At 37.8% G+C, this 27,225-nt stretch overlaps 1 protein-coding gene across 18 annotated transcripts in view; it reads right to left on the bottom strand.

The window, feature by feature from the left end:
• The window catches only part of SCAF8 (SR-related CTD associated factor 8), a 229,923-nt gene that overhangs the window by 169,782 nt on the left and 32,916 nt on the right, over positions 1 to 27,225 (bottom strand). For 17 of the 18 annotated variants that reach the window (XR_010140387.1, XR_010140388.1, XR_010140383.1 and 14 more), the window contains 4 exons: positions 19,555 to 19,638; positions 15,605 to 15,649; positions 5,644 to 5,805; positions 689 to 842 (listed from right to left, as the gene is read on the bottom strand). Coding sequence is in view for 11 of the 18 variants with exons in the window: in XM_063725069.1 (XP_063581139.1) it covers positions 689 to 842; positions 5,644 to 5,805; positions 15,605 to 15,649; positions 19,555 to 19,638 (445 nt within the window). In the remaining 7 variants the exon portion in view is untranslated. The remainder of the gene's footprint in view (positions 1 to 688; positions 843 to 5,643; positions 5,806 to 15,604; positions 15,650 to 19,554; positions 19,639 to 27,225) is intronic. The other variant, XM_054558363.2, reaches the window with a different exon arrangement.

The following is a 27,225-nucleotide window of genomic DNA, read 5'->3' as shown; positions in this document are numbered from 1 at the left end:
GCGATCTCGCCTCGCTGCAACCTCCGCCTCCTGGGTTCAAGCGATTCTCCTGCCTCAGCCTCTCCAGTAATTGGGATTACAGGCACCCACTACCACACCCAGCTAATTTTTTTATTTTTAATATAGACAGGGTTTCACTATATTGGCCAGGCTGGTCTCCAACTCCTGACCTCAGGCGATCTGCCTGCCTCGGCCTCCCAAAGTGCTAGGATTACAGGTGTTAGTCACTGCGCAGGGCTGGAACTATGATAAAAAATTTTTTATCATAGTCATTTAAATGCCTCAAGAGAACATGATTTTGAAATTTTGGTTTTGTTAAATAATTGTTTCAGGGTTTCTTAAAAAATATTAAGTCCCCCTAGTATCCTATAAATACCAAGTTGATACAAATGCAAGTATAAGAAGTTACAGACAACCTAAATCAGGAAAAACCTAACTGACACACCAAATTTCTAAGGTTCATTATATTTATGTTTCTGTGGATTAAAAGAAAATCAGTGTTCTACATTTTAGAAATAAGTACATACAAACATAATATCTAATCTTATTTTTCTCTACAAATATTTTCTTTCAATTATCTAATGCTGGACAAATTTTCCTGCACTGTCGAATTATTTTTTATATGAACAGTCATCCAAAAAGTATGAATAGAATATTTAGACAACAGATCTATATTAAAGCAACATACCTGGAGTATTGCTCATAGCAGTGGTAGTGCTGGCCAAAACAGGTGTGACAACTGGAGGCGGAATCCCAGCTGCCATATCCAAAAGAGGCTGAATAATCTCACTCTTAAATACATTATTCTTCTGCCATAAGTTTAGTACTCTCACTATTTTACTCTAGAGAAAAAAAGAAACATGACATTCTGGTTTTTACTCTCAAAACCTTAGTACAGTCATTTCATAGAGGCTATCTGGGCCCTGGATAGAAAGGAGAAATTAAAATACTTCAATGGTACTTTCTAGCCCTAAAATTCTATGTTTCTATCATTTTTGCATTTGCTACCCTTAACGTGCTTGAAAACATGTTAATTTGGATAGACGTACAAAGTAAATGAAAGCTCCACTTAGCTGAAGGCAGAGATGATATCTAGGCTTCCTCTCTTATGTCACTTCTAATGATATGGATGGTAACGCTGGCTGGAGATCTGTCTTAAGGATTCTGAGGATGAGCCAGGATTCATCTCAGTACTAACGTTATATTTATAGTTGATTTTAACTTTGTCTCATACAATGTCCATATTTTGAACAAATACGTAACTTGTAGGACAAAGTCCTTATCTAATGTGACTTTTTAAAACTTTCATTTTACAATCTACTTGAGGAGAGGGCATTTCCTCATGTAAGAATTTAATCAAACTACTTCCTTTTTTGAGCATCCTGACATGAATGCTAATTCCCTACTGACACTTTGAACCAGAGATGGACAAACTTCTGTACAGACAGAATCTGAAGCGTAACCATTTCTTCTCTCTTCATTCCCTCTTTTTTTCTTTCCTCTTCCCTTTCCCCTTGTAGAATGTCAATGTCATACTGGCATTACTTAATCTGGCCCTCAGAACGATGAATCATCTTCTGTATGAATAATGTTCTACATTATTTCATTTCCTAAAATTTGAGTCCTTTACCATTTTGTAAATTTAAAAAAATAATAAAAATAAAAAACCTGCTTGCTACTGGCAAGTAGACTTTGACATCTGTGAACCATCTCATTTTCTCTTCTTGATATGCCCCTGAACTGCAGTACTGCATCCAATTTTATATTCCTCATAGTCTCAACATTGCCCATCCCAACCCACACTCTAATCATTTTACCACCAAATAAATCACATTTTTGTTTTAGTCTCAACCTCTTTCTGGATTACTCAAATAGTCAGAGTTCTTTGTATTTTTTGTAAGGTTCCAGTCAGTCATATGGCAGCTGCTATAAAATTCATGAAATATTTACAATCTATATAACGTTGCTGCTGATCTTGGTCTCAGGCCAACTATGTCAACACATTTTTTAAAAAAACAAAAAAACTTTAGTATCCTCATTTATAAAATAAGACAGTATACCAGAAGGATTCTCAGGTCCCTTTTCTCAATCTCCAAACTGTATCAGACTGTTTAAGCCAGCTAGTATTTTAAATGTCTAGCCACTCTCAAATTTTGAGCATCTTGGGAGGGAGATATATGCCTTGTTAGTTACAGCTCTTCTTATAGCGATACTATAACGTACTTCTATTTAATTACTTATACTCTAATCTCAGTCATTTCATATGAAAATCTATTTAGTTGGGAAATTCTATTTAACTATTGCCTGTCTCTTGTTATATTCTGTGTATTATAAACTTGAAAAGACTAGTTATTAGTGACTTCAATTTCTTGGGTAATTTTGAAATCTAGTAACATAATTAGCAGTATTTAGAGAAAACTTGGTAACTAGAAAAATTCCTACTTATACGTCTCCCTTGGTTGTATTAAAGTTTTACAGATCCTGAAAGCTTCAAACTTATAGGCAGAAAAATATGCCCAATGAAGAATAATGTCTCAAGATGTCCTACAGTATTTTGTAAGAAGTATCAGCAGTTCCATCTATTATACCTTGCTTCTTGAAATAAACATTTCACCCAGAGAACACTTATGTCAGAGTAACAATATCCTGAATTCATATTATCACTAATAAAAGCAGAGTGATTATGTAATAACTATTTTCTTGATACTATCACCAAACAATCTGATTCACAACTGTTTAGCACATAACTATTCTGCAAACAAGTACTAAGTCCTAGTTACTACTATTGTGATGCCACTTATTCCATTAGGAAAAAAAAAAAAGACAGAGGCTAAAATCAAGTACAAAAAAAGAGGCTGGGTGCGGTGGCTCACGCCTATAATTCCAGCACTTTGGGAGGTCGAGGCAGATGGATCACAGGGTCAGGAGATCGCGACCATCTTGGCTAACACAGTGAAACCCAGTCTCTACTAAAAATACAAAACATTAGCCGGGCGTGGTGGTGGTCGCCTATAGTCCCAGCTACTTGGGAGGCTGAAGCAAGTGAATGGCATGAACCCAGGAGGCGGAGCTTACAGTGAGCCGAGATCGCGCCTCTGCACTCCAGCCTGGGCAACAGAGCGAGACACTGTCTCAAAAAAAAAAAACAAAAAACAAACAAAAACAAAAAACATTCTGTTAAATGTATATGTTTTACAAAGTAAAATAGCAATTTTCAGAATAAAGATCTGGTTCATCTTTAAATCCCTCATAACATTACAGTGACATATTTTTAAACTATGTCCAAACTACATTAATGTGCAAATTTGTGTATTTCAAATGAAGCACAAGAAAATTAGAGACTGCTTCATACTTTGATTTGACTATTTCTCCACTCTAAAACATGAGCACTCGGAAAATGCCTTATATTCTGCTTTATATAAAAATCTTTCAGTTTCCAAGCCACCCATCATATACTTTAAAATTGGCCAGCACCTAACAACTATCATTCCATATATCTACATACGATGTCCCTCATTTATGATTGAGATTACAATGTTAATCTACTCTCTCCTCCTATGGTTAAAAGAAAGCCCTATTCCATAAACCCTAATATGAGATATTATATTATGAAATCTACACATTCAAGAAAGATTTAATCATCAGAACTGACAGAAATCCAAGTCCAAACTAGTGAAATTTCTAAATCAAAGTAAAGTGACTTCTAAAAAATGCATGTATAAAATTTCAGATTAGTACATTACTTCAAGTGGGAGTCTAAAGTACCTATTTTAAAAATCAATTATGACAGGTCATTTAAAAGAATCATTCTAGGCCAGGCGCGGTGGCTCACGCCTGTAATCTCAGCACTTTGGGAGGCCGAGGCAGGCGGATCACGAGGTCAGGAGATCGAGACCATCCTGGCTAACACGGTGAAACCCGGTCTCCAATAAAAATACAAAAAATTAGCTGGGCAGAGTGGCGTACGCCTGTAGTCCCAGCTACTCAGGAGGCTGAGGCAGGAGAATGGTGTGAACCCGGGAGGCAGAGTTTGCAGTGAGCCAAGATTGCGCCACCGCACTCCAGCCTGGGTAACAGAGCAAGACTCCATCTCAAAAAAAAAAAAAAAAAAAAAAAAAAATTAGAAGCATTCTTTTGCCTGCACAGAATTATTAAAGTACTAAGTAATTAAAAACAAAAATCAAAAACTTTCTGTCTCAAGTAGTATATCCAAGAATAGTTCACAAAGAATATAGCGCAATAAATTTATCTCCGGCCGGGCGCAGTGGCTCACACTTGTAATTCCAACATTTTGGGAGGCCATGGTGGGCGGATCACAAGGTCCAGGAATTTGAAACCAGCCTGCCCAACATGGCAAAACTCCATCTCTACTAAAAATACAAAAAAAAATTAGCCGAGTGTGGTGGCGGGCGCCTGTAATCCCAGCTACTCAGGAGGCTGAGGCAGGAGAATCACTTGAACCCAGGAGGCAGAGGTAGCAGTGAGCCAAGATCATGCCATTGCACTCCAGCCTGGGCGACAAGAGCAAGACTCCATCTCAAAAAAATAAAAAAATTTATCTCCATAGCTATCCATTATAACAAGATTTTTTTCTGATTCAAGACTATATAATAGTTATGAAAAATAACTACTTAATCTTGTTATACTCAATATAAAGGTGAACAATTTGTGGTGAGCTTTGAAGTTTTGTGGTTCTTCCATAAAACAAACATGAATCGTCATCTATTCTCATCTTTTCATACTTAATCAACACTGCAATCAACCCTGTCAGAAAAAGCACACCTAAATTTCCAACATCCAAAATAAATAAGCTAAACTCTCAGAGCAAACAAAAGGATAAGCAACTCCTTTTTATGCTCGCTCATGATCCAAAGCTTTCTTTTTACTTGCTATTTATAGAATATTTACACATTTGGATCTTACACATACCAGACTTAGTAGTGTGATTAATAAAATTCTACCATAATAGAAGAATTTTAATATGCAGTTAAATATCAACTCATGTCAAATAATCACAATTCTGAATTGACTGTGTGTGTGAATAAGTTTCATGTAATTCCAAAAGCTTATTTTAGCCATTTTATTTAACACCAATTGCTTCAACAAATTAAAAAGTGGCAAATCTGCTACATCTTTCTATACTCTGTTTAAGAAATTCAAAGAACAAAATGGAACATGGATACCGTAATAATTAAATATTCAAATCTGAAATAACTAAGAGCAAATGAGAATATACAGTCCTGTGCCACTTAATGACAAGGATATGTTCTGAGAAATGGCGTCATTAGGAGATTTCATCATTGTGTGATGTGTACTTACACAAATCTAGACGGTATAGCCTACTACACACCTAGACTATATGTCATATTCTATTGCTCCTAGACTACAAACATGTACAGCATGTCACTGTACTGCATACTGTAGGCAATTTTAACACAATGGTATTTCTGTACATAAATGAGAAATGGTAAAATTAAAATACGGTATTATAATCTTAGGAGACCACCACTGTATATGCGGTCTGTCACTGAAACATCATTAAGTGGCACATGACTGTACTAAGATAATCTGAAGACTAATTAGGACCAAGAGGCTACTGTATCTACTTTAAAAACAAACAAACAAACAAAAACAGCAGCATACCTTGTCATCCCCAGGGCAACGATATAAATTCTGGAAAGTGCTAATGATGTTATTACTAAATCTGGGTGCAAACACATCCTTTTCTTGACCAAACTGATGTCGGGATTGTCGCACAATGGAGTCAATAACATAAAGTCCAGGTACTTTGTATTCTGGTTTACACTGATGAAAAAAAGAAGAATGAAAGGGGAAGGAAACAGAAAGGTAAAATTCTTGATAGACAAAAATCATCAAAAGTCCTGTGTAAATACAAAGACACTGCCTATGCTGAGGTAATGAATATTCATACATTGACTACTCCAATATCATCAGTTTCTGGAATGGCATTTTAAAGAATCTACTTTGGCTACTCTATACAATCAGAAGTTCTAAAATAGTACTACGTAACTGGCTTCAATGACATAAAACAAAGTGATAAATAAGGTACCATTATAATCTTTAAAATTTGTTTAGTCATTGTGAAAAGCTACATGGAAGAAAGAAGCAAATTCAGGAAAGAAGGGCTCTAGCAAACACACTGCCAACATGCCTCAGACTTCATCTGGAACACACAACAAAAGGGTTCCTATACAAATGAAAAGAACAATGCCAAATGGCAAATTATAACATTGTTAAATACAGAGGCCAGAGTTTCCATTTTTTTCTCAAATATAACATCTATAATTCTGGGGATCTATCCTATGTCATCCAGCCTGGAGTGCAGTGGTGACATCATGGCTCACTGCAACTCCGACCTCCCAGGCTCAAATGATCTTCCATCTCAGCCTTCCAAACAGCTGGGACCACAGGTGCACAGCACCATGCCCAGCTAATTCCTATATGTTTTTTTGGAAGAGACTTGGTTTCACCATGTTGCCCAGGCTAGTCTCAAACTCCTGGGCTCAAGCAATCCTCCTGCCTAGATCTCCCAAAGTACTGGAAATACAGGCACGAGCCACCGTGCCCTGCCTCCCCTACTTTCTGAACACAAGCTTTTTTAGCCTTAGTTAGGCAAGCACAATGAAGAATCCTTTTACTTGCAAGCTTACTGCACAGCATCTTCAGATACACATACATTAACATTTTGTGGGACAGAATTTCCTTCACTGGTAGATTAGCATTTTTGCTACATAAAATGGCAAAAAAGTTCTTTAGTATGATTTAATGTTTTAAATAATTTTAATACTTGGAAAACTTGGCTAAGTCATCAACTAGAAACCTGAGAGATGAATCAAGACAAAGAAATCTGAAATACTTTAAAATTTTTCTCTTTAAGTACCATTAGACTCAAAACAAGAATTCCTAAGACTCTCTAATTGAAACCGCCTTTGCAAAAATTGTAATTGAGGAAGTTATGACAGTGAAAGCGAGTAGACCTAACCAACTCCATCTGGCTTCTAACCTTTAAGCTGTCCTTGTCATTCCTGGGCCTGGGCCGAACTAACCTTGAGAGGGAATTTAGTTTATGGTTTGACTCAGAAACAAAATATTTAATAACAGCCCTTTCCCAAAAAGACCCTCTTCTTGCCTGGGTACCAGTCTGCCTTTGTAAGACTAACAAATTAGTTGCAAGATTAGAAATTACAGTTTAGGGTCACAGAGCCTCTAGCTGCAAGAGTCTGAACCTCCCCAAATTGCTCCTGAGTATAACATCACTATCGTAAAAGATCAGTGCTTGAGATATTTTGCAGACCTTTCACTGGACGGATCAGCTGCTGTCACCCAGGCTGGTAATCTGGCTCAACCAGTTCTGCGATCCCACCCAGGAAGAGAAGACAGCAAGAAAACCTCACTTCGACCTCCCTATCATTCCATCTCCAACCTGACCAACAGCACTCCCCACTTCCCGAGCCCCTACCCACCAAATTATCTTTAAAAACTCCGATCCCCCATTCCCGAATGCTCTTGGAGACTGATTTGAGTAATAATAAAACTCCAGTCTCTTGCACAGCCGGCTGTGCGTGAATTACTCATTCTCCACTGCAATTCTCCTGTCTTGATAAATTGGCTCTGTCTAGGCAGCAGGCAAGGTGAACCCACTGGGCAGTTACACAATGGCATACGGTATTTTTACTCTAAATAATTTCCTAAAGCATATCACATTAAGTTTTTATAGATATACCATTTTTCAACTATATTCTAGTAATTTCCAATTTCTTATTTTATAGAGAAATAGCCTTTTTAGGGGGAGAAAGGTAAGAACGAATAGGGAGAATGCACCTTTAAGTATATTTGCATGATTTTTCATTTTGTCATCCAAGTTGTCATCTGCAGGTTATCATCAGTTATGGTTATTTGTCAAAGAACCTTCTAGGTAAGTTGGACCATATATTTTGCAATATACAAATACACCTTAAATAATTATCCTATTTTTAGAATTTGTGCTCCCACCTGCAGCTACTAAAAAGTGGTATTAATTTAAAGACAACAAAGCTAGAGTGGTAGAAACAGAATCATGTGGCTGTACCTGCAAAGCACTGAATAATACTAATGGTGGCATGTAAGAAAGATGGCTCGACAGATTAGAAAAATTTAAATCTAACAATACCAAGTGCTGACAAAAATGGGGAGCAACACAAACCCATGCATTGCGAGGAGGAGGGTAAATCAGTATAATCATTATAAAACTAATTTAGTATTATCTAGCCATGGTGAAGAAATGCATATCCTGTAACCAGCAATTCCAGTCCTACAGAAATGCAAGCTGTATGAGGATACTTATTATCTTACATATGTAAATATTACACTGTTCACAGCAATACTGTTCAGAATTGCAAAAACTAGAAAACACACACAATGCCAACAGAAGTGGGCAAGCTGCTGTCTATTCACATAATGGAAAATATACAGCAACAGATAGTAATAAATACTGCTACACACCACAAGAATGAATCCTAGACACATGATGTTGAGTAGGAGAACCGTATAAAAAGAATACATACCATAGGATTACATTTAAAAATTTAAAATACATTAAACCACTTTAAGAATTCATTTTATACAAAGTAAAACTATAATGTCAAGCAAGGACGTGACACAAAAGTCAAACTGGTTACTTGGGTAGGGGGTGTGCAAGACATGATTAGGAAGAGGCACTTGGGGCTTGTTGGCTTCAAAGTTCTACTTCTTGAAATGAGTGGGAGCTACACAGGTCTTCTCTTTATAAAAATTTGGCTGTATATATTGTTTTCTGTACTTTTCTACAGACGTACATAGAAATTTCACAATAAAAAGAAATACAGTTGTCCTTCAGTAGCCTTGGGGGATTCGTTCCAAGACCCCTGCAGATACCAAAATCCAAGGATGCTCACGTCCCTTATATAAAATGGGCAGTATTTGCATATAACCTATGGACATCATCCCATCTACTTTAAATCAGCTCTAGATTACTGTGAATACCTAATACAATGCCTACACATCACTTCATTCACATTGTACTCAGTGTATAGGAAATTCAAGTTTTGCTTTCTGGAATTTCGTGGAATATTTTTTCCCCAAATTTTGATCCCAATAGGCTGAACCCATGGGTTGGAACCCACAGAAACGGAAGAGTGACTGTAATTATATAAACATCCCTGGTTTCTTAAATAAAGCAAGAGGCAAAAGTTTCTCTAATCATAATGATTAGGAATGACTGATAAGCTTAACATATATTTGAAATGTAAATTTAAAAAGTGTGGAACTTGTGTTGATCTAAAATATCCTAGGGAAGAGGAACTTCAATAAAAATACATATGAAAAGTGAGAATCTGGAAATATACTCCTTTCAAACTATTTGTGCCCATGTACAAAAAAAACTCTTTGTATCCTACCTCCAAGTGTAAAGGTATACTTATGATAAAAGTCCAGTTACAGAACACTGCACCCTACATGAAAAATAAATAAATAAATAAATATATATATATATATATATCTCTCTCTCTCTCTCAAGACACCAGAGGTAAGTAAATATAACAGCCATCTTTCTTTTTATTGTTTTGAGACGGAGTCTCGCTCTGTCACCCAGGCTGGAGTGCAGTGGCATGATCTCGGCTCACTGCAACCTCTGCTTTGTGGGTTCAAGCAATTCTCCTGCCTCAGCCTCCTGAGTAGCTGGGATTACAGGCATGTGCTACCATGCCTGCCTAATTTTTGTATTAGTAGAGATGGGATTTCACCATTTTGGCGAGGCTGGTCTCAAACTCCTGACCTCTCCAGTCATCTTCCCACCTCGGCCTCCCAAAGTGCTGGGATTATAGGCGTAAGCCACCGCGCCTAGCTAACAGCCATCTTTCAATGTGTACTCAATCCTTCCTCTGGAAAAATATCAAAGAGCAGAAGAATAAATGCTTTGCTTCACTGAAAAATATATACATATCCACTGCAAAATATCAACCACCATTAACAACCATGTACATATAGCTACCAGATCAACTTTCTAGAAAACAAAAAACTTTAATGATGATAATCTCTAGACGGTTTAGCACCATCTTTTCATTTATTATTTAAAAAGTAAATGTAACTTGAAAATCACCACCAACAAGCCACATTTCCTGCTCTTACTAAATATGCAGCAGGAAATTTGAAAAAGGTAATCATAGCCAAAAACTTACAGATTAAGGCAATAGTAACTCATCTACAGATCATTTTCAGACCCATAAAGATGAAATTTATTCTTGACCTCACTGTATCTAAGAGTAGCCACAGTACCACAGAATGTATTTCACTATAACAAAGCATCTAGATTTTATCAAAATAAATAGTTCTGAATGATAATATTCAACCTTATTCAGAATCTAGTGGACAGATTTGCTTGTAGTACTCATGCAAAAAAAGGCAAGGGATTTCATACAGACAAAAAGAGTTGGGTAAACTCTACATATTTTTGGGACAGAGCTGAGGATTTCATCTCCGCATTTCAAACCAGCAAATGAGAACACAATCATTAGCTATGGATGGTAGAAAAGTCACCAAATCATGAGGTCTCTGGCTCAAAATAAAATTTATTGCCTTTAGGATTCAGGATAACTAAGGTAAGTTAGTTATTTATAATGCAGATATAGGGATCTATGATGGTTAATACTGAGTGTCAACTTGACTGGATTGAAGGATATAAAGTATTGATCTTGGATGTGTCTGTGAGGGTGCTGCCAAAGGAGATTAACATTTGAGTCAGTGAGCTGGGGAAGGCAGACCCACTTTTAATCTGGGTGGGCACCATCTAATCAGCTGCCAGCAAGTATAGAGCACGTAGAAAAATATGAAAACGGGAGATTGGCCTAGCCTCCGAGCCTACATCTTTCTCTCATGCTGGACGCTTCCTGCCCTCAAACACTGGACTCCAAGTTCTTCAGTTTTGAGATTCAGACAGGCCGTCCTTGCTCCTCAAGCTTGTAGACAGCCTGCTGTGGGACCTTGTGATCATGTAAGTTAATACTTATGTTAATACTTAATAAATTCCCCTGTATATATGTATACCCTATATATGTGTGTATATATACACATATCCTATTAGTTCTGTCCCTCTAGAGAACCCTGACACAGGATCAAAACAGAAGTTCTAAAACCTGTCTTCTGAAGTTTCCTTATCTGTTTCTAACTCTAGCCTCTGCTGCTGCTGCCGCCCCCATTTTTTCTGTTTGTTTGTTTTGTTTTGTTTTTTGAGACAAGCTCTTGCTTTGTTGCCCAAGCTAGAGTGCAGTGGCACAATGATGGTTCACTACAGCCTCAACCTCCTCCTGAACTCAAGCCTCAAGCAATCCCTCCACCTCACCCACATAAGCAGCTGGGAACACGGGCACTTGCCACTTTGCCCAGTTAATTTTTGTAGTTTTTAGGCTGGGACAGGGTTTTGCCATGTTTGCCCAGGCTGGTCTCAAACGCCTGAGCCCAGCCTTGGCCCCTCCCAAACTGCTAGACTGTAGGCATGAGCCAGAGTGCCCAGGTGCTTCTGTCTTATAAAGCTAAGACACAATCAGCATATGAACTGATTTTTGGCAAAATCAATTAGGACAAGGCCAGAGGCCAGAGTATTCTTTAGAGTAGTTTTCTTGGCCTAAAGGAAATCATATTTACTGTTAATTTTTCATTTACTATCATTTATTACTCCATAAATCTTTCATGACTAAAACATGGGTTCACGGATAATATATGACCAAACTGCAGCCACACTTCTCCCTCACACAATTTATGGTATATGAAGAGAATATAAAATGGTACGGCCATCTTGGAAAACCGTTTGGTAGTTTCTTATAAAATGGAAACATGTACTTACTATCCCAAAGAAATGAAAACTTACATTCACACAAAAACACTCTGGGTATACAAGTGTTCCTAGCAGCTTTATTCATAATAACCAAAAACTAGAAACAACCCAGATGAACCCCAATGAGTGAATGATTAAACTGTGGTAAATTAATACCCTGAAATACTACTCAGAAATAAAAAGGAAGGGAACTATATGTCTCTTCTGGTTACTGTAGCCTTGTAGTATAGTTTGAGGGCAGGTAGTGCGATGCCTCCAGCTTTGTTCTTTTTGCTTAAGATTGTCTTCGCTATATGGGCCCTTTTCCTATTCCATGTGAAATTTAAAGTAGTTTTTTCTAATTCTGTGAAAAATGTCAGTGGTAGTTTATGGGAATAGCATTTAATCTATAAATTACTTAGGGCAGTATGGCCATGTTCACGATATTGATTCTTCCTATCCATGAGGATAGAATGTTTTTCCATTTGTTTGTGTCCTCTCTGATTTCCTTGAGCAGCAGTTTGCAGATCTCCTTGAAGAGGTCCTTCACACTCCTTGTTAGCTATATTCCTAGGTATTTTATTCTCTTTGTAGCAACTGCGAAGGGGAGTTCATTCATAATGTGGCTCTCTGCTTGGTGTATATTGTTGGTGTATAGGAATGTTTGTGATTTTTGCACATTGATTTTGTATCCTGAGACTTTGCTGAGGTTGCTTATCAGTTTAAGGAGTTTTTGGGGCAAAACAACGAGATAAAGTCTCACGCCAGTCAGAATGGTGATTACTTAAAAGTCAAGAAACAACCGATGCTGGTGAGGGTGTGGAGAAATAGGAACACTTTTATACTCTTGGTGGGAACGTAAATTAGTTAAACCATTGTGGAAGACAGTGTGGCAATTCCTCAAGGATCTAGAACCAGAAATACCATCTCACCCAGCAATCCCATTACTGGGTATATACCCAAAGGAATATAAATCATTCTACCATAAAGACGCATGCACACGTATGTTTACTGCAGCACTATTCACAATAACAAAGACATGGAATCAACCCAAATGCCCATCAATGATAGACTGGATGAAGAAAATGTGGTACATATACACCATGGAATACTATGCAGACATAAAAAGGAATGAGATCATGTACTCTGCAGTAACATGGATGAAGCTGGAAGCCATCATCCTCAGCAAACTAACACAGGAACAGAAAACCAAAGATCCCATGTTCTCACTCATAAGTGGGAGTTGAACAATGAGAACACATGGACATAGGGAGGGGAACAAAACACATCAGGCCCAGTTGGGGGTGGGGGGCGAGGGGAGGGAGAGCATTAGGACAAATAGCTAATGTATGTGGGGCTTAAAACCTAGATGACAAGTTGATAGGTACAGCAAACCACCATGGCACAGGTATACCTATGTAACAAACCTATATGTTTTGCACTTGAATACCAGAACTTAAAGTAAAATTTAAAAAAAAAAAAAAAAAAAAGGAAGGAACTATTTGATACATGCAATAACTTGGTTAGATTGTCAAAAGAATTATGCTGGGCAAAGTAAGTCAATCTCAAAAGGCTACATTCTGTATGATTCCATTTATATAACATTTTGAAATGCAAAATAGAGAAAGAGAACAGGTTAATGACTGCCAGGCATTAGGGATTAGGGATGGGGAGGAGGAGGAGGTGAGTCGAGTATGACTACAGAGTATATAAAAGGGAAACACAAGGCATCCTAGTGGTGAAGGAACTGTTCTGTATCTTGACTATGGTGATGTTTATATGAATCTATATGATTCAACGGCATGGAACTAAATGCATACATATACAAATGAGTGCATGTAAGACAATTAAAATCTGAATAAGGTTAGTGTGTCAATAGGTGACTATATCAATGTCCTGATTGTAATATTTTACTACAATTCTACAGAACATTACCACATGGGGAAACTGAGTGAGGGGCACATGGGATCTCTACATGATTTATTCCTACTGATTTAATGACATATGAATCTACAATTAGCTCAAAAGTATAAAAAAAGTGTATACACACACACACACAGAGCTTATTTTAACCATTACACAAATCTGTTGCTGGATCTCTGATTTAAACAGGGTAATAGCAAAGCATTTAAGTTTTTCCCCATACACTGATTGGCTTCTTCAGATTGACTGTAATTATCTCACGATAGAGTAACTTTGCTCATTCCAGGTCTTCCTAAGATTCTGACACATTTTATTCAAAGTACCCTACCCCAAATCAAATCAGTCAACAAGTATTTATCCATAAATTCACTTTTACCTTTTAAACCTTTACTACTCAAATTGCAGTTTGTGAAGAAACATCATCTAGGAGCTGTTACAAATGCAGAATCTCAGGTTCCTCTCCACACTCAGTGAATTAGAATCCACATTTTTAACAAGAATCCTAGGTAAATTCCTATTCATCAAGTTTATGAGGCACAGTGTAAGACATTAAAACTTATTGCTGGGCGCAGTGGCTCAAGCCTGTTAATCCCAGCACTTTTGAGAGGCCGAGACGGATGGATCATTTGAGGTCAGGAGTTCAAGACCAGCCTGGCCAACATGGTGAAATCCCGTCTCTACTAAAAATACAAAAAAATTAGCTGGGCGTGGTGGCGCATGTCTGTAATCCCAGCTACAGGGGAGGCTAAGGCAAGAGAATAGCTTGAACTCGGGAGACAGAGGTTGCAGTGAGCCGAAATCGTGCTACTGCACTCCAGCCTGGGCGACAGAGTGAGACTCCATCTCAAAAACAAAACAAAACAAAACCAGACATTAAAACTTTTAAAGAAAGATCTTTAATCAGAACAACAATCTCTGAGAAATGCTTTTAAAAGCATTAGACCAAATAAAATTTTCTAATCACTAACATTTTTAAACTTTAAGTGAAACAGACAGCATACTCGTTATTCAACCCTTTATCTTAGCTTCAAGTTACCTAAACCACTTAATCCCCAAATATGTTTTATCGATACTACACACACACACACACACACACACACACACACACACACATTTTTTGAGACAGGGTCTCACTCTGTTCCCCATGCTAGAGTGCAGTGGTGTGATCTCAGCTCACTACAACCTCTGCCTCCTGGGTTCAAGCAATTCTTGTGCCTCAGCCTCCCAAGTAGCCGGGATTACAGGCATGCACCACCACGTCAGCTAATTTTTGTACTTTTAGTAAAGACACAGTTTTGTCATCTTGGTCAGGCTAGTCTTGAACTCCTGGCCTCAAGTGATCCACCCACCTTGGCCTCCCAAAGTGCTGGGATTACAGGTGTGGGCCATTGTGCACAGCCTATCAATACTATATTTTAAATATTGAGAAAACAAGAATTTTAAAAAAGAAAAAAAAACTCAATCACGTAAAGGCTAACTAACTTATTCAAAGTTACCTAGCCAGTTGAATGACTGAAATCTCACTTCAAAGCCCGCACCCTTCTCCCAGGTGAAGAACATAAACACACTGCAACTTTGCTGAATCCTTAATGCCACATGACACCGATTCTCAAACTGGCTCTGCTTACATTTAGGCACATGAACATAGGCAGAATACAAACCTAAGTAAAATTATCTGAAAGGCACTTTCATTTTATTTCTTAATTAGAAAATAAAATAACTGGAATCACTTTTTAACAGTCCACTAAAACAACTTAAACTTGGGTATTTGATCTAAAGAAGAGTACAGGCATTAATCTACAATTATAGCACATGTATGGAAAATTATATACTTACTTTCTGAATAAACTTCTCAACACTCTGTACCACATGTTTATAGAACTAAAAGAGGAAAAAAATGAAGTATGGTTTTAAAATCAGTTTGAGGAGACTGAAATTTCCCGCTAACCATAGGTTTTACATGCTCCAAAGGTCTATCAAAACAATTATCTTAACCAAGAATTTTGAGACAAACATTCTTGTCACTCACCTGCATATGCAACTAGCTGTGCTATATAATTAGTAAAGGGCTTCTCTAAAGTAGATGTATGATCAGTATGTCCAAAGTGCATTACCTTACCATAGATATAAAATAATGCTATTGAAGACTTTCTGAAAGCATACTTTAACAAACAGTTGTGTTGACTGCAAAATACTTGTAATAAGTACTGGTGGGTGTATATTCTTGTATTCATGAAAGGAAAAGTACAGATTTCATATAGTATAATTTTAGCAGTTAAATCAAGGGAAATTTGAAAAATCAAATAACTACAAATAACATAATAAATGTATGTAAGGTAGTTGTTTTCAACTTCATTTATCTCCTTCTGCTTCTCCTGGAGAATGAACTGCAAGAATACAAAATAAAACATAGAAATGTATAATATCCTAATGGATCAGACAAAATGAATCAGCGGAAGTGAACATGTACATTAAAAATTAGTAATGGGCCACTATCAATTTTAAGAAAACTTAGAAGATTTAAGTTTCATAAAATATAGCACTATGAATAAACTTGAAATAAATTATAAATTTAGCATATAGTATATAAATTTGTGCCTAATAAATTTTAATGCCACAATAACGATACCATATTGGCGTATTATTTCTGTTTAAAGAACTTGAATTGTGCTTCTTTATACTTTTTTTTTTTTTCCTTGGAGACATAGTCTCACTCTGTCACCCAGGCTGGTGTGCAGTGGCACAATCTCAGTTCACTGCAACCCTCGCCTCCCGGGTTCAAGCGATTCTCCTGCCTCAGCCTCCCAAGTAGCTGGGACTACAGACGCATGCCAGCCACCACGCCTGACTAATTTTTGTATTTTTAGTAGAGACAGGGTTTCGCCATGTTGGCCAGGCTGGTCTCCAACTCTTGACCTCAAGTGATCCACCCACCTCGGCCTCCCAAAGTACTGGAAGTACAGGCGTGAGCCACTGCGCCCAGCCCTCTTTATACTTTTCTTCTCATGAATTATGCTTTTTAAGGACATTCCCTTAGACTGAAGAAATATGAACATTCAACTAAACCTCAGCACTAAATCCAGTATTTATAATAACAAAAATAAAAGAAAACATGATGAACTCATATTCACCAAATCAAAACCTACAAATTTAAGTCTGGCTAAAGTTACTTACAATAAAGTAAGTTTACTCAATGGTTTAAGTTACTTAAGTAAAAAAGCCAAAACAACTACTTAAAGTTATTAGGCACTTTATAGGCCCCTAAACATTTAAAAATCAATATGCAAAATATTAAATAACTACACATTGAAGGAACAATTCTGGAAGACACCTTGACAGTGTTCTTTGCTTCTAGTTACTATACATAATTAAAATAAAACTACTTCCTAAATCTTAACTGAAAGTCTATTAATTGTCATAGGCCTTCTTCCACAATAGGTTTTCTGGGAGGTTTTGTTGACAGTGCAATGTTAACCATCACTCATTAATCATTTCTATATAAAAAACAATGACTTACCTCAATATGAAACACAGTATCATTTAAATCTGATTAATAAAATGTAGTTTTTATATATATATATACACACACACATACTAAATGCAGTTTAAAGTAATAAAGTGGTGAAAAACAACTGGTCTAGAGTCTTCAAAAATGTCAATGTCAAAAAAACAAACTGCTGGGTGACAGGACAAATAAGTATGTGTGATCTTGACTGGATTATGAAAAAGCAGGGTTGACAGCAACAGCTACTAGTCAACAATGCAACAACGTTAAAATGTAAGGATGAACTGTATATTAGATAATTATATCAAAGTGAAATTTTTTGCATGTGATTGGTATATTATGGTTCCCTAGGAAAATGTCTGTATTCTCAGGAGTTTCAAATTCAGGTATGTATCAAGGATTAAGTGTTATTATGAATGAAGTCTCTAACTTCCACATGTAGCAAAATGTTAATCAGCAAATCTAAGGGAAGAATATGTCCTGCTCACCATAATAATTTGCAACTTAGGTTTAAATTTTTTCAAAATTCAAAACGTTAAAAACAATAAGTCAAAATAGTAAAATATATCATAATAATAAAGATTAGACTCTTTTTAAAAAACATTACTTCTTTTTTAGAAAAACTTTAAGACCCAAGATCTCACTATGTTGCCCAGGCTGGCCTCAAATTCCTGGGTTCAGGCGATCCTCCTGCCTCAGCCTACCCAGTAGCTAGGACTAACGATGTGTGCCACTGGGTCCAAAGAGTTAGACTCTTGACTGACAGAATTCTAGATTAAAATTCTAGCTATATTTACTCCTACTACTTCAAATTACTTAATTTCTCTCAGACCCATCTGACATCTGAAAATAGAAAATACTGTTTGCACCTATACCTCATTAACTCTATTAAGAAAGTACTCTGGCTCAACAAGTTATGAAAAGTGCATCAATTACTAATTTTCACAAAAAAAAACACGTTTCCACACTTTCAAATGATCATGATCATAAAAATCAGATAATGCAGAATAAAGTACAAGAGAATAAAATTATTCCACAGTAAGCCTATCAAATCCTCTAAAAAATCATGTCTTTGAAACATTTTCTGGCTTCAATGTGCTTATAGTTACTGTCGTTCTCCTCTCTGATTTTCTGCCATGTAAGTACATGGATTTTAACTATTGATGTAAGATACTAACAAGTCTGAAAACTAAGCTGTAGCCACTAGAAAACTGCAAAATCAACGAATCATCTGAATTTTCACCCAGTAGTAATTACTAGTAAATAGGAATCTGTTAAATCTAATACAGTGCTGTTATTTAAAAGATAATTTAAATAGTTGGTGCTTTTGGTTACGGTTAATATCTTAATTCAGGGCAGGAAAACATATCACTGAATATTCATAGGTTAGTACCTATTTAATTAGAAATAAGTACTCATTCATTCTCAATTTTAAGAGGCCTACTAATTCAGGAAATCTTAGCCTAGGGGACAAGAACTTCTTGGGGAAAAATCTACGGCTGAGCTTGAAAAGATCCTTTTGCCAAAAAGTTTCTATAAAATTTTGTGCATATGTGTATTTCTCCAGAGGATCCAACCTTTTCCTGAGATTTTCAGAAGTATTCGTGAGTTACCACACGGTCAAAACCTACTTTATGAGAGCAAAGGTTAAATGTCTATGGCCTTTTCCCACAGTTCAAATACCTGATACAATGAGTCACAACTGTTTTCCTTAATGGCCTATTTTCAAATCTAAAATATTAATAGAATCAATAAGAAAAAATGAATATATCAATATATAGAAACCTTTTACCAACTCAAATTTCAAGGTTCTGCCAAGTCAGTGTGGCAAAAGACAGTGTTAAACACATTCTCCATAATGTGGATATATGCAAAATATTATCTAAGAAAGGTGAGGAAAAATGACTGCTTCAAAAAATTTATGGAAGAATGTTTAAGGAAGAACATTTATCAAAATGTTAAATGTTCAGGAGGCTGAGGCAAGAGGATCACTTGAGCCCAGGAGGTCGAGGCCACAGTGAGCTATGATCGTGGCACTGCAGTCCAGCCTGGGTGACAGAACAAGACATTGTCTCTAAAAAAGAGTAATAATAAACATTAAATGTTTATCTCTAGGTGGGAGAGTCTACAGGTGACAGATTTTCTTTTTTGTGTTTTTCCACAATATGTGTTAACACTGTAAAGTGAAAAAGAACATATAATCCATAAAAAATTATCCCCCATCCAAACTATTAATATAGTTTTTTCTTTTGAAAATAGAAGAGTAAAATTTATTACTCACCTTAATAGCTTTGATGGCTGCCTTAGTAATTTGGGTCATTTTCGCTTTCGAAATGGGTGGTTTATAGTCATTCAGGGAATACAACTGATGAAAAAAGAACAAATTTACATACAGCAAAACTCTCCAAGCAATTACATGAAACTACCAAACATGTTCATTTTTATATTCTCAATGAAACCAACATACTGCTTTTCTTTTACAAACCAAGCTCAACATCATTGCCCATAAGGCAAATGCAAATCAAAACTATAATGAGCTACCTCTTCACACTTACTTGCTTATAATCAAAAAGACAGTAACAAGTGTAAGCAAGGATGTGGAGAAACTGGAACCCTCATACAATACTGGTGGGAATGTAAAATGCTGCAGCAGCTTTGGAAAACAGCTTGACAGTTCCTCAAAAGATTAAACACAGTTAACATAAGACCCAGCCAATTCCACTTCTAGGTATGTACCCAAGAGAACTGAGAACATGTATTCACAAAGATACTTTTTGCCACCTGAGGGTTGAAAAAGAAAGAAAAAGAAAGAAAAAATAATAATAACCTGTACACATGTGGTCATTGTAGCCTTATTCATATAAAATTCATTTAAAATTCATAAAAAAGCAGACACCCAAATATCTGTCAGCTAATGAGTAAACAAATGTATCTATTCAATGAAATATGAGCCATAAAAAGAAAAAAAGTACTGATACATGTTACAACCTGAATGAACCCTGAAAACATTATGCTAAACTAGAGAAGCCAGGTGAAAGAGGCGGCACATTATATAATTCCATTTATATGTAATATCCAGAAAGGGCAAATCTATTGGTGGTTGTCTAGGGCTGAAAGAGTTGGAGATAAATGAGGAATCATTGCTGATGAGTAGAGTGTTTCTTGCTGGGATGATGAAGATAGTTTAAAATGGAATGTGATGATGGTTGCACAGAACCACTGAATTGTATACTTTAAGTTGACTGATTTTATAGTATGTATCTCAATAAAACTTTTTAAAAATGAAGGGCTCTGGCCGGGCAAGGTGGCTCATGCCTGTAATTCCAGCACTTTGGGAGGCCTAGACAGGTCGATCACCTGAGATCAGGAGTTCAAGACCAGCCTGGCCAACATGGTGAAACCTTGTCGCTACTAAAAATACAAAAATTAGCTTGGTGTGGTGGCAGGCGCCTGTAATCCCAGCTACTCGGGAGGCTGAGGCAGGAGAACTGCTTGAACCCAGGAGGCGGAAGTTGCAGTGAGCAGAGATTGCACGACTACACTCCAGCCTGGGAGCCTCCAGAGGGAGACTCTGTCTCAAAAAGAAAAAACAAAAAAAGGGCTCTAATGTTTAACAATAATCCCACCCCATCCCCCTATTTATTTATTTATTTATTTATTTATTTATTGAGACAGGGTCTCACTGTGCCACCCAGGCTGGAGTTCACGGGCATGATCACGGCTCACTGCAGCCTCTACCTCCTGGGTTCAAACGATACTCCCACCTCAACCTCCCAACTAGCTGGGAGTACAGGCACACGCCACCACATGGGCTAATTTTTATATGTTTTGTAGAGGTGGTGTTTCACCATGTTGCCGGGGCTGGTCTTGAACTCCTGGGCTCAAGCAATCTGCCTACTTCAGCCTCTCAAAGTGGTGAGGTTACAAGCATGAGCCACAGTGCCTGGCTCACCTCCAAATCTTTGTTTTGAAATTTCTCATATAAGCAAAGGGAAAGAATCCTACTTCAGTGTGAGGCAATGAGGCAACAGACAATTACTGATTAAAACTTCTATTATATGCACAGATGCTGATTTTTAAGTATAACACTGTAAGATATTAATTAGAAGTCGAAACTAAACTTTGGCCATCAGAACACTGCAAAAACAACTTCAACAGATTTTAAACGCAATTCAAACAGAATATCTTGGTTAATTAACTACAAACTTAGGGAATCCTGCATAGCTTTTACTTCAGCACCACTTACAGCATTCAATTCTACTCATTTTTGCCCTTTATATCGCAGAAATCTGCCCAGTGTTCCCCCATATTTGTCTCCTCTCCCTCTACCAACTCGTATTTCAAAATTCTAACCTCCATACCATGACCACAGTGCAATTTACCTTAATCTCTCGCCTGAAGAACAGCATCTAAATACATGCGGTGTGTTCTCCCTACCATGTTTACAGCTATCTTTCCTTCCCCCCCCAACTTCTATTTTAGAATTCGGGGGTACATGTGCAGCTTTGTTACTGGGTGTATTTTGTGATGCTGAGGTTTGCGGTACAAAAAATTCCCATCACACAGGTACTGAGCTTAGTGCCCAACAGTTTTTCAACCCCTTCCTCCCCCCCTCTTCTAGCAGACCCCAGTACCTACTGTTGCCATCTTTATGTCCATGAGTACCCAATGCCTGACTCTCACTTGTGAGAACACGCATTTGGTTTTCTGTTCCTGCATTAATTCACTTAAAATACAGCTATCTTTTCAAAAACTAATCTGATCAGGTAACTGACACCCACTCCTACTACCCACCCCCCTTAAAATGGCCGATGCCTTCCCACTCTTTGGATAAAAACAAAAAAACTGTGTATTTAAGGCCCTGTCCATTCTAACTCCTGTCTACCTTTCCAGCCTCATCTTACACTATTGTCCCAGCGTTCTATTCTAGACACACAGTGGTCTTTTTTCAGTTCCCTGCCACAGGGCCTTTAAAATAGGCTTGTTTCCTCCATTTGGAATCCTCTCTACCAGGGTCTCTCCAATAGTTAATGCATACCCATCCATCTTAAAGCATCACCTAATGAGGAAAGGCTTCCCGACCTCACCTCCTCAACCAGATCAATACTCCCTCTTTTATGCTTTCTTTGTGCTATCATTTATAATACCTGTGAAGCATTCATTGCTGTAATCTGACGTTTACTTGTATAATTATTTAACTAATACTTGATTTTTTAAAAGATATGTCACAGGGTGATGTTGACTGACAGTAAGAGACAAAGGATGCAAGTTCCTTTAATGAAATTTAACTTAATAAGAGTTTAACCAAGGTCAGGCACAGTGGCTCACACCTGTAATCCCAGCACTTTGGGAGGCCAAGGCAGGTGGATCACTTGAGGCCAGGAGTTTGAGACCAGCCTGACCAACAAGGCGAAACCCCATCTCTACTAAAAGTGCAAAAATTACCCAGGTGTAGTGGTAAATGCCTGTAATCCCAGTTACTCGGGAGGCAGAAGCATGAGAATTGCTTGAACCTGGAAGATGGAGGTTGCAGTGGGCCTAGATTACGCCACCACACTCCAGCATGGGTGACAGAGCGAGGCTTTGTGTCAAAACAACAACAACAAAAACCAGTTTAACCAAAGACCAACTGCTGCCCAAATGGAAATGAATCCTGGTAGAAGTGCAAACATGCTTCCCCTTTAAGTTCTCATAAAGGCACCCATCTGTTCACGACAATGGTCGACAAGAATTAGGATCCCATCACATACTTTCTAAGAACTTTTTATTTTCTTCTTCTTCAGACAGGGTCTTGCTTTGTCACCCAGGCTGGAGTGGTACAGTGGCATAAGCATCGATCACTGCAGCCTTGACCTCCCAGGCTCAACTGGTCCTCCTACCTCAACCTCTCAAGTAGCTGGGACTACAGGCACGGACCACCACACTCAACGAGTGTGTGTGTGTGTGTGTGTGTGTGCCTCAACCTCTCAAGTAGCTGGGACTACCACACTCAGCTAGTGTGTGTGTACCTCAACCTCTCAAGTAGCTGGGACTACAGGCACGGATCACCACACTCAACGTGTGTGTGTGTGTTTTCTTTTTTTGTAAAGACGGGGTTTTGTTATGTTGCCCAGGCTAGTCTTACACTCCTGGGCTCAAGTCATCTGCTCACCTCGGCCTCCCAAATCTCCCTGCTGAGATTACAGGTGTAAGCCACCACACCCAGCCTACTTTCTAAGAATTCTTAAGCTAAGATCCTTAAACTATTAAACTCTTAAAGTTAAGATCTGTGTCAAACTCACAGGGAATTTTAATATATTCATGCCCTTTATTCCTACCTGCTTTAGAAAATCTACCGGTATACCAGTCTTCTCACCAAGTTCAAAATAATGTTAACACATTACTACAGTGCTTACAGCAAATTATGTAAAGTAAAGGTCAATTTCCCAAAATTTCCCAGCAGGCCCATTTGAAATCCATTCCTGTCCTCTCGTACTGGAGAATAAGGTTTAAGAACAGAAAGCCTACATTTTTTGTTTAGTTTTTTAAATTTGCATTGTATCCTCAGTGTCTGGCAGAGAATAGATATTTGTTAAGAATGAACAAAAATAAACAAATACAGGACACAACACCAAACAAGCTTTGTACAGAAAGATCTAAATTTTAATTCCAACTATGTCCCCTTATTAAAAGTTGTTAAACCAATTAACCTTAGTTTTCTATTTACAAAACAGAAATAATACTGTTTTCACAGAAACATCATATAGAAAACTTTTAGAGCACACTAGAACAGCTCAATAAGGGTTAGCTATTATCAAAATTAAAAGCTTTCTCTTTGATAGGCATTCTCCATTACAGTGAATAATAGTAAAGGACCAATCAAATCATATTCACTCAGCCATGTGAAAGTACATCCTACTGCTGTTTATATTACTAGGGTAATGAAGAGGCATCAGCTTACCCCGTGCTTGACAACACATTACTTCTTTCATTTTCTGTGGTAAAGTATGGAAGTTTCAATCAAGCACTAGTCCATATTGTAGCAGACCAAAGCTTTGTTTTCTTTTGGGAGGTGGGGAAGGTGGGACGGAGCAAAAAATATAATTTAGACTTCTAAAGCATTTTCAACAGTCTTAAAAGCAACTCTTATCTAAGACTCTTCCTTAAAAATGCACCCACTGCAGACACTCAAGTTACTATTCAGGGAAATACTGGGTAATACATTACATTTCAAATGCTCACTTAATACAGTCAATTCTTGAACAAGATGGGTTTGAACTGTGCAGGTCTACTTTTATGCGATTTTTTTTTTTTTTTTTGAGACAGTGTCTCACTCTGTCGCCCAGGCTGGAGTGCAGTGGCGTGTTCTCAGCTCACTGCAACCTCTGTCTCCTGGGTTCAACTGATTCTTGTGCCTCAGCCTCCTGAGTAGCTAGGACTTTAGGTGCACACCACCACACTGGGCTAATTTTTATATTTTTAGTAGAGACAGGGTTTCGCCATGTTGGCTAGGCTGGTCTCAAACACCTGGGCCCAAGCAATCCACCCGCCTTGGCTTCCCAAAGTGCTGGGATTACAGGCGTGAGCCACTGCGCCTGGCTTACTTTTATGTGAATTCTTCCAATAAATATTAGAAAATTTTTGAGAGATTTTTGACAATTTAAAAATACATGCAGAGGAACCACATAGCCTAGCAATATTGAAAAAACAAAAAAGGCATGTCACGAATGCATACAATATATGTAGATACTAGTTTATTTTAGTTTATCATTTACAAACATAACATACATAGCGCCATTCACAGGAGAGAGAAACATAAACAATGTTAAAGATGAAGTATTAATCATGACCACAAAAACCTCTAGTATAATAATTTCATAGCCACCTTCTCTTGCTATTGCAGTGAGCTCGAGTGTGAGTATCCACTTAAAATGCCACGTGATGTTAACCATTTCTGCATAAGCAGTTCATCTCTCTAATAAATTGCATATCGTAGTAAAAAATGGTATCTTGCAGTTCTTGAAGGTTTTTCATTGTGTTTAGTGTAGTAACATGAACCTTGAATACCACCACAGACCCATGGGAAGTGGCAATAGTGATGCTGAAGGTGCTCTCAAGAAGCAAAGTCATGACATTAAAAGAAAAGCACTGACTTGCTTGATATGTATAGTAGGTTGAGGTCTTCAGCCGCAGTTGCCCACCTTTTCAAGACAAACGAATCTGGCCTATAAAGACCATTGTCAAAAAAGAAAAGGAAATTCATGAAGCTGTCACTGCAGCTATCTCAAAAGGCCAAAAGCCTCGAACTTTTTATGAAATACCTTTTTATCTTGTATTGAAAATGCAGCCTCTGTGTGGGTACAGAATTGTTATAAGAAAGGCATACCTACAGACTCTAATATGATTAGAGAAAAAGCTAAGTCATTATGTGATCCTTAAAGCAAAAGAGAGGTGACAGATCTAAAGCTGGACAATTTAATGCCAGCAAAGGATCACTTGATCATCTTAGAAAGAGGTATGGCTTAAAAAATGTCAAGATACCAGGGGAAGGTCAGGCATGGTGGCTCATGCCTATAATCCCAGCACTTTGGGAGGTCAAGGCAGGCAGCTCACTTGATTCCAGGAGTTCAGGACCAGCCTGTGCAACATGGCAAGACCCCATTTCTCTAAAACATACAAAAAAAATATTAGCCAGGCGTGTGGCCTGCGCCTGTAGTCCCAACTACAGGCTGAGGTGTGAGGATCACTTGAGCCCAGGAGACAGAGGTTGCTGTGAGCTACGACTGTGCCGCTGCACTCCAGCCTGGGTGACACAGTGAGACTGCCAACTCAAAAAAAAAAAAAAAAAGATAACAGAAGAAGCAGCTTCTGCCAAACAAGAGGCAACATGTGATTTCCCAGATATCATTAAGAATTTAAGAATATCGTTGAGGAGAATGAGTATCTCCCTGAACAGGTTTTTGCAGATGAAAGTACCTTATTCTGCAGGGAAAAAAAAAAAAAAAATACCACAAAGAACAATTATTGGTAAGGAAGAGAGGCAAACACCAGGATTTAAAGCAGGAAGGTACAGACTAACTTTACTGTTTTGTGCAAATGCAGTCAGGCTTATAATCAGGACTGCCCTTTCTATAAAGCTGTTAACCTGAGCCTTGATAGGAAAAGATAGAAGACACTGGCTGGCTACCAGTCTTTTGGTTGCACAGAAGGAAGTCCTGTGCAAGAAAAACGCTTTTTTTTTGGACTGGTTCCATCAATGCTTTGTCCCTGAAGTCAGGAAGTACCCTTGCCAGTAAGGGACTGCCTTTTAAAATTCTTTTCATACTGGACAATGCCCCTGGCCACCCATAACTCCATGCAACAATGAAGGCATCAAAGTAGTCTACGTGTCCCCAAACGAGACATCTCTTAATTCAGCCTCTAGATCGGGGGTCATAAGGACCTTTAAGGTTCATTATACACTGTAGTCTATAAAAAGGATTGTCAATGCTGCGGAAGAGAACCCCAATAGAACATCATAGAAGTCTGGAAGTACTGTACTCCTAAAGATGCCACCACTGCCACAAAAAAAGCTTTGAAACCTGTGAAGCACAAAACAATAAATTCCTGCTGGGCAAAACTGTGTCCAGATGTTGCACATGACTTCATAGGATTTATAACAGAACGAATGAAGGAAATCATAAAATTGTGGATATAGCAAAAAAAAAAAAAAAGGGGGGGGGGCTGGAGGGAGGTGAGGGGTTTCAGGATATGAATCTTGGAGAAATTCAAGAGCTAATGGACACCATGTCAGAGAAATTAACAGAAGACAACTTGATGAAGAAGAGTGCTTCCAAACCAGTGCCAGACGGTCAGGAAGAAGCAGAAGAAGCAATGCCAGAAAACAAATCTACTTTAGACAATCTGGCAGAAGGGTTACAATTATCCAAGACTGCTTTTATTTTTAGGACACAAACCCTCCCATGACACAGGC

The sequence above is a fragment of the Pongo abelii genome, chromosome 5 (genome assembly GCF_028885655.2).
Source record: "Pongo abelii isolate AG06213 chromosome 5, NHGRI_mPonAbe1-v2.0_pri, whole genome shotgun sequence".
NCBI lineage: Eukaryota > Metazoa > Chordata > Mammalia > Primates > Hominidae > Pongo > Pongo abelii.
The sequence above is the reverse complement of the archived record's forward strand: the minus strand, read 5'-3'. Positions and strand labels throughout refer to the sequence as shown.